The 14,969-nt window shown below is 35.7% G+C and overlaps 1 protein-coding gene across 1 annotated transcript in view; it reads right to left on the bottom strand.

Annotated features, from left to right (window-relative positions):
- The window catches only part of LOC123556748 (adenylate cyclase type 9-like), a 74,224-nt gene that overhangs the window by 12,880 nt on the left and 46,375 nt on the right, over positions 1 to 14,969 (bottom strand). The window contains exons 3-5 of the mRNA XM_053543067.1: positions 13,465 to 13,548; positions 12,739 to 12,899; positions 6,638 to 6,722 (exon numbers count right to left, since the gene is read on the bottom strand). Coding sequence (XP_053399042.1) covers positions 6,638 to 6,722; positions 12,739 to 12,899; positions 13,465 to 13,548 — 330 coding nt within the window. The remainder of the gene's footprint in view (positions 1 to 6,637; positions 6,723 to 12,738; positions 12,900 to 13,464; positions 13,549 to 14,969) is intronic.

The following is a 14,969-nucleotide window of genomic DNA, read 5'->3' as shown; positions in this document are numbered from 1 at the left end:
TTACTCTATAGACCAGCATATTCTCCAAATAACCAACAATCTACTAACTAGATTCCATGGAAAAACTCTTGTGCTTTTAAAGTAAATGCAGGGTCTGTATTTTGATGGAAACAGACAAATGAACAGACAAACAGACTAAAATAAAATGATGTGAATATTTTCATATTTATCTCAGGCTTCATGAAAAACTTACTTGTAAAGTTATGACTGAATCTACCATTTGAGACTGATGGATAGACAAATGAACAAATTGAGTATATAAAATAAGAAGTATACTGTCATCTATCTATGTTCCAAGTTTCATGAAAAAAAAAGCTCTTGTACTTTTTACGTAATTGCAGGAGCCACTCTTTTGGTCATATGTTGGAAATATGTTATGCCACAGCAAATTTGTTACCATAGAAACAAAATAAAAGGCTGTGCATATTTCCATCTATCCACATATCAAGTTTTAGGAAAAAGTATTTAGTACATTTTAAACAAGAGGACCATGATGGTCCAGAATCGCTCACCTGTCCCCACATGACCCAGTTTTGAGTATGACGTCGTTTTTTCTATTATTTGACATAGTGACCTAGTTTTTGAGCTCATGTGACCCAGTTTTGAACTTGACCTAGATATCATCAAGATAAAAATTCTGACCAATTTTCATGAAGATCCACTGAAAAATATGGCCTCTAGAGAGGTCACAAGGTTTTTCTATTATTTGACCTAATGACCTAGTTTTTAAAGGTACGTGACTCAGTTTTGAACATGACTTAGATATCATCAAGGTGAACATTCTGACCAATTTTCATGAAGATCTCATGAAAAATATAGCCTCTAGAGAGGTCACAAGGTTTTTCTATTTTTAGACTTACTGACCTAGTTTTTGACCGCACATGACCCAGTTTTGAACTTCATCTAGATATCATCAAGGTGAACATTCTCAACAATTTTCATGAAGATCTCATGAAAAATATGGCCTCTAGAGAGGTCACAAGGTTTTTCTATTTTTAGACCTACTGACCTAGTTTTCGACGCTCGTGACCCAGTTTCAAACTTGACCCAGGTATCATCAAGGTGAACATTCTGGCCAATTTTCATGAAGATCCATTGACAAATATGGCCTCTTGAGAGGTCACAAGGTTTTTCTATTTTTAGACCTACTGACCTAGTTTTTGACCAAACATGACCCAGTTTCGAACTTGACCTAGATATCATCAAGATGAATATTCAGACCCATGAAAAATATGGCCTCTAGAGAGGTCACAAGGTTTTTCTATTATTTGACCTACTGACCTAGTTTTTGACCGCACGTGACCCAGTTTCGAACTTGACCTAAATATTACCAAGGTGAACATTCTGACCAATTTTCATGAAGATCCATTGAAAAATATGGCCTCTAGGGAGGTTACAAGGATTTTCTATTTTTAGACCTACTGACCTTGTTTTTGAAGGCGCGTGACCCAGTTTTGAACCTGACCTAGATATCATCAAGATAAACATTCTGACCAATTTTCCCATGAAAAATGTGACCTCTAGAGTGGTCACAAGCAAAAGTTTACGCATGCACGCACGGACGACGGACGCCGCACAATCACAAAAGCTCACCTTGTCACTTTGTGACTGGTGAGCTAAAAATATTGCAGGATCTCACATTGTGTGATGGATGGACAGACAGGAGGCAAACTATGAATCCTCTCCGGAGAAACACCGGTTGGGAATTGATAAACACAAAACTACCTTTAAAACTAAGCCATGCAACAACATCTGACTACATATATAGGGTATTAGCATAAATGTAGGCATGCTCCCTAAGAAAGGAATGTTTCTGTTTCGTGACAGACTTTCAGAAAAAGAATACCTTTCTCATTAAATTTTGTGACCTACAGGGTCCTAATGTTTTTTTTTTAATAGTTCATGTCTCTCATTTCAACCTATCTTTTCAAGATTATAATTCTCTATTCAGAAAAGAAACACAACCACAGGTGCTGAATGACCCTAATTAACAAGATGGATGTCATTAACTAGAAGTGCAAAAGGATGATACCAGGGTTTTTTTATGTGAAGTAATGGTTTGCTTGTTTCAAGTATAACAGACAGATATAGCCAAATGCATGTAGCAATTTATTTTCTGATATCACGCTAAGATATGTTATTAAGCCTAAAGTATATATTTAACCAATCTTTCTCAAACCGACTAAAGACAGTCTTTGGTTCAATGCCATTTATAACATTATAAAGTAACTCAATATATCTTTCCGGATTTCTTACCATACTTAGAGTTTTTTTGTTTTATTTCACTCAAGAACTATAAGTCACTGACTAATATTTGTGGTCAAAGTGTTAAGCTGTTGCCCTATCAGCAAGCCTTGCATGCAATACTAGAAGCATAGCACTACTGTATACGAGTATACAAGATGAAGTGCAGCTGATCTACGGTAGTCTGAGCATTAAAAAGGTATGATTTATTGAAAGTTTTAACATAGTTATGTTCAAGAACCATGATTATCCTTAATTTTTCTCTACTATCACAACAGATAATAACATTGTAACACATGACACACCAATAGACAGAGAGGAGAAAAGGAAATTTCTTGCATATTATAACTGTCTAGCCACACTTGAGTCCCTAAAGCTAGAAATGTATGAAGAATGGAAGGGTAGGATAATAGCAGAGAGGTAGTGTAATCAAGCCACAAGGCGCACATTTCACACAACAGCCATGTAACCTGGTACAAATGGGAGTTCTCCAGACTTCAGCGGAGACACTCCCATAGCTGACAGTGCAGACATGGCTGACATATGACGCATCAGTCGCGCGTGGAGCTGAACAGGTGATGCTGATGGAGACAGTTTAACTTCGGTAGTATTAGGCGGGCAGGTCGTATCAACATAAATAGGCTTGCGTTTTGACTGCCCTGGTGAGGCGGGAGCAGAATTATAGAACAGAAAATTTTGCTGGCGCAGTCTTAGTGATGGGGACGTAGCTGCTGACTGAAGCGGAGTTTGTGGTGGTGTTTGTGGCGGCGTTGTCTGGCGGGAACTACATGGAGAAGCATTGTTGGAAACTACTGGGGTATTACTTTTTGAAATTTGTGCGGACTTTATTTGGGCTTTTCGTAAAAGCGGGGAGGGTAGGGATGACTTTCTACCAAATGGTGGCAGACTGTGACTTGAAGTAAAAGCTGGTCGTGAACTTTTCCCTGTTACAGAAAAAAGGGTATAAAAGTGTTAGTAAAGTCATATTCATAAAGAAATGAAAAAAACATTGTATACAGAGATCTTTACACTGACTTTATTAAATAAAACAAATACTTTTAATTAACTATTAAACTTACAAACATTTAGACAGTAAAAAGTAGTATGGGTATAAAGAAATAAGTGAAAGTCCTGCATCTAAAAGTATATTCTACAGTTAAAAACTACTAAATTGTCAACTCAAGAACAATGAACAACAAAGCTAGACATCTTGCTATACTGCTATCAAATGCTTAAAATGTATGAATAAGTACAGCAGTCAAACACCACACTATCATTTTTTATATATATTCTTAAGTTTTGAAAAAAAATCATAGTTTAATCAAATTCTACATTGTAGAAAAATTTTTGATCCGAACATTCAGAACTACCTTAAGCCATATAAACACTATTTGAGCCATGCCATGAGAAAATCAACATAGTGGCTTTGCGACCAGCATGGATCCAGACCAGCCTGCGCATCTGCGCAGTCTGGTCAGGATCCATGCTGTTCGCTAACGGTTTCTCTAAATTGCAATAGGCTTTGAAAGCGAACAGCATGGATCCTGACCAGACTGCGCGGACGCGCAGGCTGGTCTGGATCCATGCTGGTCGCAAAGCCACTATGTTGGTTTTCTCATGGCGTGGCTCATTTTACGTTTTTTGGAAATATTTTAGCATTTGATGGTGCTGCCCATTCGGGCATTATCTCAGGCATGGGCAGCGTGTAACCACTGACCTTCCATATGCCAGCTGGAAGGCTTCCTCACATGAAAGAGTTAAAACTTCAAGCAGTAAGTGAATTGAAGTCAGCAACCTTAACCACTTGACCTCAGAAGCCCTCATTAATCACTCAGCCATAGCGGCACCATTAACTACTTGGCCAGAAAGGCCCCACTCCCCTATTAATCACATGACCATAGAGACTCCATTAACTTCTTGGCCACAGAGGCCCCCACTTTAAATCATTTGATCATCGAGGGCTTCATTAACAAGGACTGCAACTGCTCATGCTCTTGAATTACATTAACCTAAAAATTAGCCTGCTAAATTTCTATAATGGTCTGGTCCATCATTCAATTTGGGCAGTACCACTTATTATTCAAAGGGGTGTTAACTGAAAATTTACTGACTGGATAGCGAACAGTGCAGACCATGATCAGACTGCACGGATGTGCAGGCTGATCTTGGTCTGCACAGGTCGCAAAGGCAGAGTCAATTGCCGCCAGCAGGCTAAGGGTTAAGACAATATCATAAAGAAATACGAAGCATCTACAAGCTTGTAGAAAAATTGAAAAAATTGTTAAAAACCATAATGTAAGCATTATACATTAAATTCATTTGTCAATAAAAATAGCTGCACAACTCTACCAGATAACAAACATTTAAATGCACAACTAATTCAATACAAAGCTAAAATATTTAAAGCACATTCATACAACAGATGTATTTATTCCTTTGCTTTCACTTGAAATTTAATAAGTTCAATAGTAAGTGTAAGTCAAGTTAAACTGACAGCATAAAAATGGATAAAATCTATCTGCCTAAATATAAGAAAGGACAATATCTTGTTTTGTCATAAGACTGATAAAATTTGTATGCCTAAATATAAAGAAGGGACAAACCTTTTCTACATAAATAGAAACGAGGATATAGCTCACCTGATTTAATTCTTATCCCAGACAACCTAATCTAATTTGACCTAGATTTCATTAAAACAAGCATTCTGATCATGTTTAATGTAAATTAGGTAGATAATTAATAATGTTTTTTCAATGATTTAACCCAAGAACCTAGTTTTCTTACCGTAAGTGACACAGTTAAAGTTTATCTTAGATTTTAAACTGACAAACATTCTGATTCTCAAGAATATCAAGTAGAATATGTGACCTCTTGGTGTCAGTAAGGTTTTTCTATGGATTGAAGTAGTCACCTTGTTTTTGATCTTTGATAATCCAGTTTCACTCTTAATTTAGATTTCACAGAGACAAACATTCTGACAAATATCTATGATAATAAAATTCTAAATATGGTTTCCAGAGAGTTTAAAAAAGTTTTTTTTTTCTCTATGATTTGACCTAATGACCTATTTTAAGACACCAAGTAACAGTTTTGAAGTTGATCTAATTTCAAAGAGACAAACATTCTGACAAAGTTTTATAAGATCAAGCAGAAAATATGGCCTCTAGAGCTTAACAAAGTATTTCTATGATTTGACCTAGTGACCTGGTTTTTAACCTCAGGTAACCTAGTTTTGTACTTTACCCAGAATTTATACAGAAAAATATGCTGACAATATTTTGAGAAGGTAAGGCAGAAAATGTGGCCTCTACTGTGTTAACAAAGCTTTTCCATGATTTAACCTAGTGACCTAGTTTTTGACCCCAAGTGAATTATCCGAGATTATTCTGTGGGCAATATTCTGACCAAGTTTCAATCAAAGTGGTAACAAACTAAGACTTCTACAGTATTAACAGTAAAACTGTTAAAAATGCACAACAAATTATGAAGGCAGACACATGGTTATCACAACAGCTCATCTTGAGCACTTTGCACTCTCATGAGCTAAGCTCAGATGAGCTAAAAATGGATAAAACCTATCTGTCTTAATAAAAAAAAGTAAAAAATTGTGCTTTTTTCTATAGCTGGGCACGACTCCTGTTACGATGTTTGGAAGCTCAAGTTAGAGATAACTCATCAAATTCTTTATAATTTTCATGAACAAAATACCATAGGAACAATAAATCCAGTAAAAAGTGCTAAAATTAATTTGATGAAAAACTATATGAGCCATGCCATGAGAAAACCAATATATTGCATTTGCAACCAGCATGGATCCAGACCAGTCTGCGCATCCACGCAGTCAGGTCAGGATCCATGCTGTTTGCTTTCAAAGCCTATTGCAATTAAAGAAACCGTTAGCAAACAGTATGGATCCTGACCTGGTCTGGATCCATGCTGGTCACAAATGCACTATGTTGGTTTTCTCATGGCGCAGCTCATAATATGTGTCTTTTTTGTTTTCTAATATAAGATTTTTGAAATTTTTATCAATATCACCTAAAACAACTGTATAAGATTTTTTTTACTTAAATCACAGAGTGTTGTCGCATCTTCAAAAAACCTGAGATTTTGTTTCACTGACAAACAAGTGAATATTGTATAGGTATGCAAAATGGTGCTGGTTGAATCTTAAATGTGTAGACACTTTAAATTTTCCAAATTCATTATACCTCTTCAACTCTTTTACTTTCTCATATATTAGTATAAATTATGTTTCATTTATTAGTATACTTTTATTTCGTTTATTAGCATAAGGGTAAAGGACTTGTGTTATATTTTAGAAGAAATCTAAAGCAGTTTTGCCTTCTAACTGTTATATAATATAGAAAATAATTAGATTTTAAAACTTTACCTTTTTCATCAAGTTTAGCGAGAGAGTTGTTGAGATGAGAGCTCACTAACATGGCTGTCGTTGGTCCGCCATTCGCATCAGTTCCCTGAAACCATACAATTCAGCCTTGATACAGTTATGTCGTAGAATGGCAGACTTAGAATCAAAGAAGGATTTTTTCAAATAACACTCAAAATTACAGATTTGAAACAAAGACCTGCATAGTAATGGTTTTTGTTTTTACTGGGTTTAGAGTCACATAGATACAATTTAGGTCATATGGCGACTTTTCTGCTTTTGATAAAAGGGAAAGACCCAAGATGCCCCTCCCAGAATTATTTCATCACAGACAGGTACCTCAGTAGAACTTTCAGCCTTCATGGAAGAATTGTCAGTCTTCAATAAACCAGCTGGATGGCTTTCTCACATTAAACATTCTACATCCAGAGTGCAGTTCCGAACCCTCATGGTAGAATGGCAAGTGATTTGAAGTCTGTGACCTTAACTCCTAAGCCACTGGACAGTGATGGTGGAGAAAGGCTTTATCCTTATTGATGCTGGAGAAAAGCTTGATCCTAGGGCAAGGAGAAATGTGTCAAGGGTAGGATAAGGTGTAATATCATAAAATTGTTGATATTTATTACTATATTATTGTGTTGTGGATAATTTATTTCTTAATAAATGACAACAGAATACATACAAAATACTGACAAAATTTAGAAAAAATATATCAAAAGAAACCCCTTCAAAATGTCTAGGCTTGCAAAGTCCAAAACGAGCTGTCTAATGACAACAGGCTCAACTATTTCGGACTAGCTTGCATATAAAGTACTATCCAAAATGTTCTAAGCTGAACAAAGGGGCATAATTTTGTTACCTGTAAGAGACAAACAGCTTTGTTCAGAATGGTCACTTCATGATGCCAAAGACTTATGAAGTGTTTGAAAGCATTTAGTACATTTGTTCCAGAGAAACCTGCTCACATGCAAAACTTTCACCAAATTGAGAAACGGGTATAATTCGGCATAAATGTAAGCCAGAATTAAGAAACCTGCCACATATGGACATCTAGTGATGTGATTTGATTGAGCAGTTTCTGAAAAAACAGGCTTACATGCAAAACCTCCATGAAATTTCAATATTAGCAAGAGTTGTCTGTAAGACAGTGCGCTCCACTATAAGGCGATTTGTCAAGAACACAAATTAGAGTTATTGGGATTGTTACCACACATGCTGATGATGATGATAAAGATAAATTTTAGTTTCAAGTCATTATCTTATATAGTACCAAAGTTGTCCAGAAAAATGAAGTTTGTCAAAAAATTAAAGTATGAAAGGGGCATAATTTGGTCAAAAATATAAATCAGAGTTATGAGGATTGTTACCACACATGCAGATGATGATAATAAAGATACGTTTTAAGTTTCAAGTCATTATCTTATATTGTACTAAAGTTATATCCAGAAACCACCGAAGATTACCAAAAAACTTTGAGTATGCAAGGGACATAATTCTGTCAAAAATACAATTAGAGTTATGGGTATTGTAACCACACATGCAGATGATGATTATAAAGAAATAGTTTTAATTTCAAGTCATTTTCTTTTAAAGTACCAAATATATGTCTATAAACGAAGCTTTCGAAAAAATTTAACATGAAAATAATTCCAAGTATAACAACTTGGTGACCTTGACCTTGGGTATAATGGGCCCAGCCCTTGCTCATAATTTGTTTGTATGCTGGACAATGTTTATGTGAAGTTACAGTAAGATATAAGCAATAGTAACAAAGATGTGACAGAAAAACAAAGGTTGCCGAAAAACTTTAAGAAAGTGACACGCCGACGCCGGGGCGAGTAGAATAGCACCCCTATTCTCTGAAAAGTGGAGCTAAAAAGTGGCAGAACTGACAAAATGTAACCAGAGTTATGAAACTTGCTCTCTGTGAGATCAACTCATGATTCCCAAGACTTGTGGTGGGACTGAAAGCATTCAGTCAAGTAGTTTCTGAGAAACCTGCTTACATGCAATACTTTCACAAAATTTCTATGTTAAATGGGACAGAACTAAGACAAAATATAAGCCAGGGTGATGTAATAAGTTGTCCTCTTAGGTCCAGTTATGATGCAGAACATGTGTTTGAAAGCACTTGGCCTGGTAGCTTTTGAGAAACCTGCTCACATGCATAACTTTAATCAAAATTTCTCTAAGTTAACAAAGAATATTTTTGAAAACAAGAGCTGTCCGTAAGACAGCCAAGCTCAACTATTCGAAATATTGTCCCAGAAGCAGGAAAATATTACCCAAAAAGGTTAAATATCAAAAGAGTTTTAAGTTCAAAAGGGGGAATAACTTGACCAAAATGCATATCAGTTATGGGACTTGCTGCTATCAACTAGTTTTATAACCCCGAAGGCACATGTGAAGTTTCAATTCAATATCTGCATTAGTTTTGGAGATAGAAACTTGCATGTAAAACTTTAACCAGAATTTTCAAAGTCCAAAAGAGGGCATAATTTGCCCAAAATACATGCAAGAGTTATGGGACTTGATCCAGTGAGGTTAGTAATTGATCTAGAAAAAGAAAAAATAAGTTTCAAATCTATATGCCTTTTAGAAATAGCTGTATGTACTTGCACGCAAAACTTTAACCAGAATTTGCTAAGTCCAAAAGGGGGCATAATTTGGCCAAAATGAAGGTCAGAGTTATGGGACTTGTTGCTATCAACTAGTTTTATAACCCCAAAGACACATGTGAAGTTTCAAATCAATATCTGCATTAGTTTTGGAGATAATAACTTGCATGTAAAACTTCAACCAAAATTTTCTAAGTCTAAAAAGGGGCATAATTTGCTCAAAAAACATGTCAGAGTTATGGGTCTTGACCCAGTGAGGTTGGTAATTGATCTAGAACAAGATTGCCAGAATGTCACAATATACGCCCTTCACAGCAAATTTCTTTACTCTAGCACCTGTATTTGCAGATGTTATTTTAATTTTGTGGTTGTTTAGTAATCATTGTAATTCTTTTGTTTTTCTAAGTCCACAAAAAAACTCCTTACCAGGTAGAGATACCTTAAAATACACCTAAAATTAGAAAGTAACAACTATGTTGTACCACAGAAAAGTGGTCTTGGTTTTTCCCTACGGTCAATTATAAAAAAGTTACAATATAAGTTATTTATAGTAACAACTAAGGGAAGTTAATCTTAAAAAAAAAAAATTCCAAAAAAAAAAAAATTGTAAGTCCACACAAAATCCTTACCAGGTAGAGATTGGTCAAAATACACCTCAAAATTGGATGTAACATGCATGTTGTACTACAGAAAAGTGGTCTCGATTTTTCCCTACGTCCAGTAATGAAAAAGTTACAATATAAGCTATTTATAGTAACAACAAAGGGAAGTAATTCTAAAGAAGGGAACTGTGCATGACACTTCGTCTCATGATGGTGTATAATTGTGCCAAGTTACATCAAAATCCCTCCATGCATGAAGAAGAAATGCTTCGGACAGTCATTCTTGTATCTGACCTTTGGCCTCTAAGTGTGACCTTGACCTTAGACCTAGGGACCTGGTTCTTGCGCATGACACTCCGTCTTGTGGTGGTGAATATTTGTGCCAAGTTATATCAAACTCCCTCCATGCATGAAGAAGAAATGCTCCGGACAAAGTTTTCATTCTTGTATCCTTTGACCTCTAAGTGTGACCTTGACCTTAGACCTAGGGACCTGGTTCTTGCGCATGACACTCCGTCTCATGATGATGAACAATTGTGCCAACTTTCATCAAAATCCCTCTATGCATGAAGAAGATATGCTCCTGACAAAGTTTTCATTCTTGTATCCTTTGACCTCTAAGTGTGACCTTGACCTTAGACCTAGGGACCTGGTTCTTGCGCATGACACTCCGTCTCATGATGATAAACAATTGTGCCAACTTTCATCAAAATCCCTCTATGCATGAAGAAGATATGCTCCGGACAAAGTCATACTTGAATTTGACATTTGACCTCTAAGTGTGACCTTGACCTTAGACCTAGGGACCTGGTTCTTGCGCATGACACTCCGTCTCATGATGGTGAACAACTGTGCCAAGTTTCATCAAAATCCCTCCATGCATTTAGAAGATATGCTCCGGACAAGGTCTGTGGACGCCGCCCGCCCACCCGCCCGCCCGCCAGGGGCGTTCCCATAATACGTCCCATTTTTCAAACGGGCGTATAAAAAGAAAAAGTAAGTTTCAAATCTATATGCCTTTTAGAAATAGCTGTATGTACTTGCACGCAAAACTTTAACCAGAATTTTCTAAGTCCAAAAGGGGGCATAATTTGGCCAAAATGAAAGTCAGAGTTATGGGACTTGCTGCTATCAACTAGTTTTATAACCCGGCAGACACAGTTGAAGTTTCAAATCAATATCTGCATTAGTTTTGGAGATAGTAACTTGCATGTAAAACTTTAACCAGAATTTTCAAAGTCCAAAAGGGGGCATAATTTGCTCAAAATACATGTCAGAGTTATGGGACTTGACCCAGAGAGGTTGGTAATTGACCTAGAAAAAGAAAAAATAAGTTTCAAAGCTTTATGCCTTTAATTGATGGCTGTATGTACTTGCAGGCAAAAACTTAACCAAGGTGTGACGCCGACGCCGACGCCAGGGTGAGTAGAATAGCTAGACTATTCTTCGAATAGTCGAGCTAAAAATAACAAATAGAGTTATGTAACTTGTCTCGGGAAGTCAACTTATGACACTGAATACATATGTGAAGTTTGAAGACATTTGGTCCAGTAGTTTCTGAGAAACCTGCTTACACGCAAAACTTTAACAAAATTTTCCGAAGTAAGAAGAGGCATAATTTTGACAAAATATAAGCTAGAGTTATGTAACTTGTCCTGTTAGGTTGCCCAATGATGCTGAAGATATATGTGAAGTTTTAAAGAATTTGGCCTTGTAGTTTTTAAGAAACCTGCTTACATGCAAATCTTTTGTGAAACGGATGCCAATGCAAATGAAAGGTCTACTATTTGAAAATTACGAATAGCCTAGCTGAAACCTAATTTTCAGGTGATGACAAAACTGTATGTATATAAAACAGAGAGCTGTACAAGTTTTGCTGATAGCAGGGGCAATTTACAAGGACCCTATTTCTGCTTCTAGAAAGACAGTTGCATAGCCAATGCTTAAGAATTTCTTTCACTGTGTTACTTATAAAGACCTTAAAAATGATGATTTTTAGGAGAGATCTCTTTTTGCGTATATTTATTTTCTACTATGGAAGTTGGCTGTTAGAATGACTCGCTTTCTTCAGAGTTGTGTTGCAAAGCTTTGAAAGGAAAACTAGCTGCTATATATGCATATCACTCTATTACTTACTTGTTTACGCTTCTGAAAAATATTGAATTATATATAGATTACCCTACTGGTTAATGCATTAACAAAATATTATAAAAACTCCCTTCTACAATATCCTGACAATTCATATGTCAAAGGAGTCCATTTTAGGCAAAGTCATTTTGTCACCAACAGCTCTATGACTTCTCTCGTAATTCTCTTCATGCTTTCCTCCATTTTGTTTTATAAATATCTCCAACATCTTTACTCCTGTATTCCCTTTAGCAGTTTCCACTGTTTTCAAATTCATCTTATTTTATATCAGATCACTTCATACTTTATTAAATCTCACTGTCTACCTCCCCTTTCTCACTTCATCTGCCCCATTCTCACCCCCCCCACCCCCCACCACGCTCCACACAAGTTTGAAATGGGTCTTAGTGCCTCCTTTCACCTTTCTTACAACCTCTCTCTTTCCTCTTAACCATCAAAACTGACGTGACATACATTTTCACGGACCATATATCCCAAAAGACTGTTTCTTGCCACCTCAAATTATTTATCATCTGCTCAAATATATACTGTAAAAGCAGAAATTTTCGCAAGGGTTTAATTTTCACTACATTCGTGAGGCCCTACATCTCGGGAAAATTTATCCTCGTGTACATATTTACCATTAGTATAATTCAAATTCAAGTAGGATACCATTTTTACAATTTCATGAATATTAAACCTCGCAAAATTTTGACCCAGCGAAATTATGTGCTTTTACAGTATATATATACAATACCTCTGGTGCAGTATCATTCATCAGTGTATCTGATTCTGTTGCAAGACCGGAAGCATCACCATCCATCGTCACGGCAGCAGTTTCTGACTTTGGTGATAAATCAGCATCATTTTCTGCCCCCTCTTTCTTCTTCTTGCCAGTGATGAAATATGTCTTAATCACTGAAATTATCATTTCAACTTCATTTTTCAAAGTCCTTTTTATGAATTAAAGCATGTAAAAAGCACCAGTACAAACTAAAAATTTAAAAAGCAAAAATCTAAATAAGCTTAAATCGACCATTAATCAAAAGACTTTGAAATTCCAAGAAAACATGACTTAATACAAAACAGGGCTTGACAAATTCTTTGAAAAAAGCTCATCCTGCAGGAAGACCTGTCCACAATTTTCACTCATCCTGCTACAAGTTTTACTCATCCTTGATCCCATGTAGCATGTCTGACTGCATACTGTATCACTTACTTTGATCCCATGTAGCATGTCTGACTGCATACTGTATCACTTACTTTGATCCCATGTAGCATGTCTGACTGCATACTGTATCACTTACTTTGATCCCATGTAGCATGTCTGACTGCATACTGTATCACTTACTTTGATCCCATGTATCATGTCTGACTGCATACTGTATCACTTACTTTGATCCCATGTATCATGTCTGACTGCATACTGTGGCACTTACTATAATCCAATGTAGCATGTTTGACTGCATAATTAAACACTTACTTTTATCCCATGTCGCATGTTTCACAGCATACTGTGAGGTTTTTGTATCATAAGCTTCAACAAGCTTCTTCTCTGAACGGTTGTCTGAAAATAAATATAACGTAACAACTTAGTCAAGAAACATAACCATAACCAATGCAACCCAAGAATAAATATGAGATAATTACTTCCCTTATATACCAAAAATCACAACCCCATGTACCATATTTCTTCAAAAGAAAATAATTAAGACATTTCTTGCACCTTGCTGATTTGTTACATACAGAGATTCAAAAGTGTACTTCAATATAAGGATATTAATATTCAATTTGTCATCATGGGATTTTAGTCAAAATTCATCTCTGGAACTAATAATTACATTCACCTGTATAAAAGATTACTAATAATGTAATGATTCCAAAACAACCTTAATACTGTTTTATTCTAATTTTTCTGATACATTCTAAGGACTTGAATGTTTTTATATGGCCTTATAATATTCATCAAATGATTTTCCGCTACTAAAGCATGCTTTTTTTCTGCCTTAAGCAATTTTATGCAAATTAACAGCAGATTAATTATTCAGTTCTGAAGAGCAACTCCACAGTTCCAAAATTTGCATTTCACCATAGTGGAGTTAACAAGAGAGTTTTATATGTTCTGTGTTATATTCCACACTATTTTCCTAGAAAACACTTCACTTCAGTGGGATTATTTCACCAATTAACAGCTTCCACGCTAATTATTGTGTCTCATTATCTCAGTATTCCTTGTAGATTAAACTCTTATCATTTGCAAAACAACACATCTTTAGCTGTCATGGACTATTCAACATCCTTGTCAACTGAATGAATATTAAAGTTGAATCTTTTTGTGTGAACAACAGACAACCTGACATTATTATGAACATCAAAGGATCTTAAAAGCTCATGTGACCATGAGCAGTCTTCAGGTGAGCTAAAAAAAAAAAAAACCCTAAAAAAACAGAGAAAATAGTATAAAAGACCTGAAATAATTCTCACAGAATGTCAGAGCTAAATCCTCAAATCAAATGGTTTGGTCATAGGAGAGTCAAAACACAATGACGTCCTAACAAAAGTAAGAAAATTCAATTCAGTAGAACTAATGTGATGTAAAGTGGAATAAATTGATCATAATTCTTGTATAATGCCTTGTCTGTTCCACTTTCCATACAATTGTATCAAGAAATACATCAGTTTGTTCAGTCTTCCAGAATAGTCTCTGACTTCGAGACAACCAGATCTGAACACATAACAAAATAACAGCTAAATATACTTGTCCTGAACTCTATTTGATAAAGCATTCTTCAATGAAACCAAAGTTTGAAGCATGATTAGACTCTAATTTACTACTCAGATCCCATACAGACAAGGTCTTTCTTAATACAATCTTGAACAGGAATGGATGGAAGCAATCCATTTATATTTCACCAAATTGTAAAGAGTGGGAATCAAAGCTTAAGGGGTATGGCATGAAAGTTTAAGAGATGTGGCTTTAAAGATAAT

This window comes from Mercenaria mercenaria, chromosome 5 (genome assembly GCF_021730395.1).
Source record: "Mercenaria mercenaria strain notata chromosome 5, MADL_Memer_1, whole genome shotgun sequence".
NCBI classification, from domain to species: domain Eukaryota; kingdom Metazoa; phylum Mollusca; class Bivalvia; order Venerida; family Veneridae; genus Mercenaria; species Mercenaria mercenaria.
Note: the sequence above shows the minus strand (reverse complement) of the source record. Positions and strands in the feature narration are given on the sequence as shown.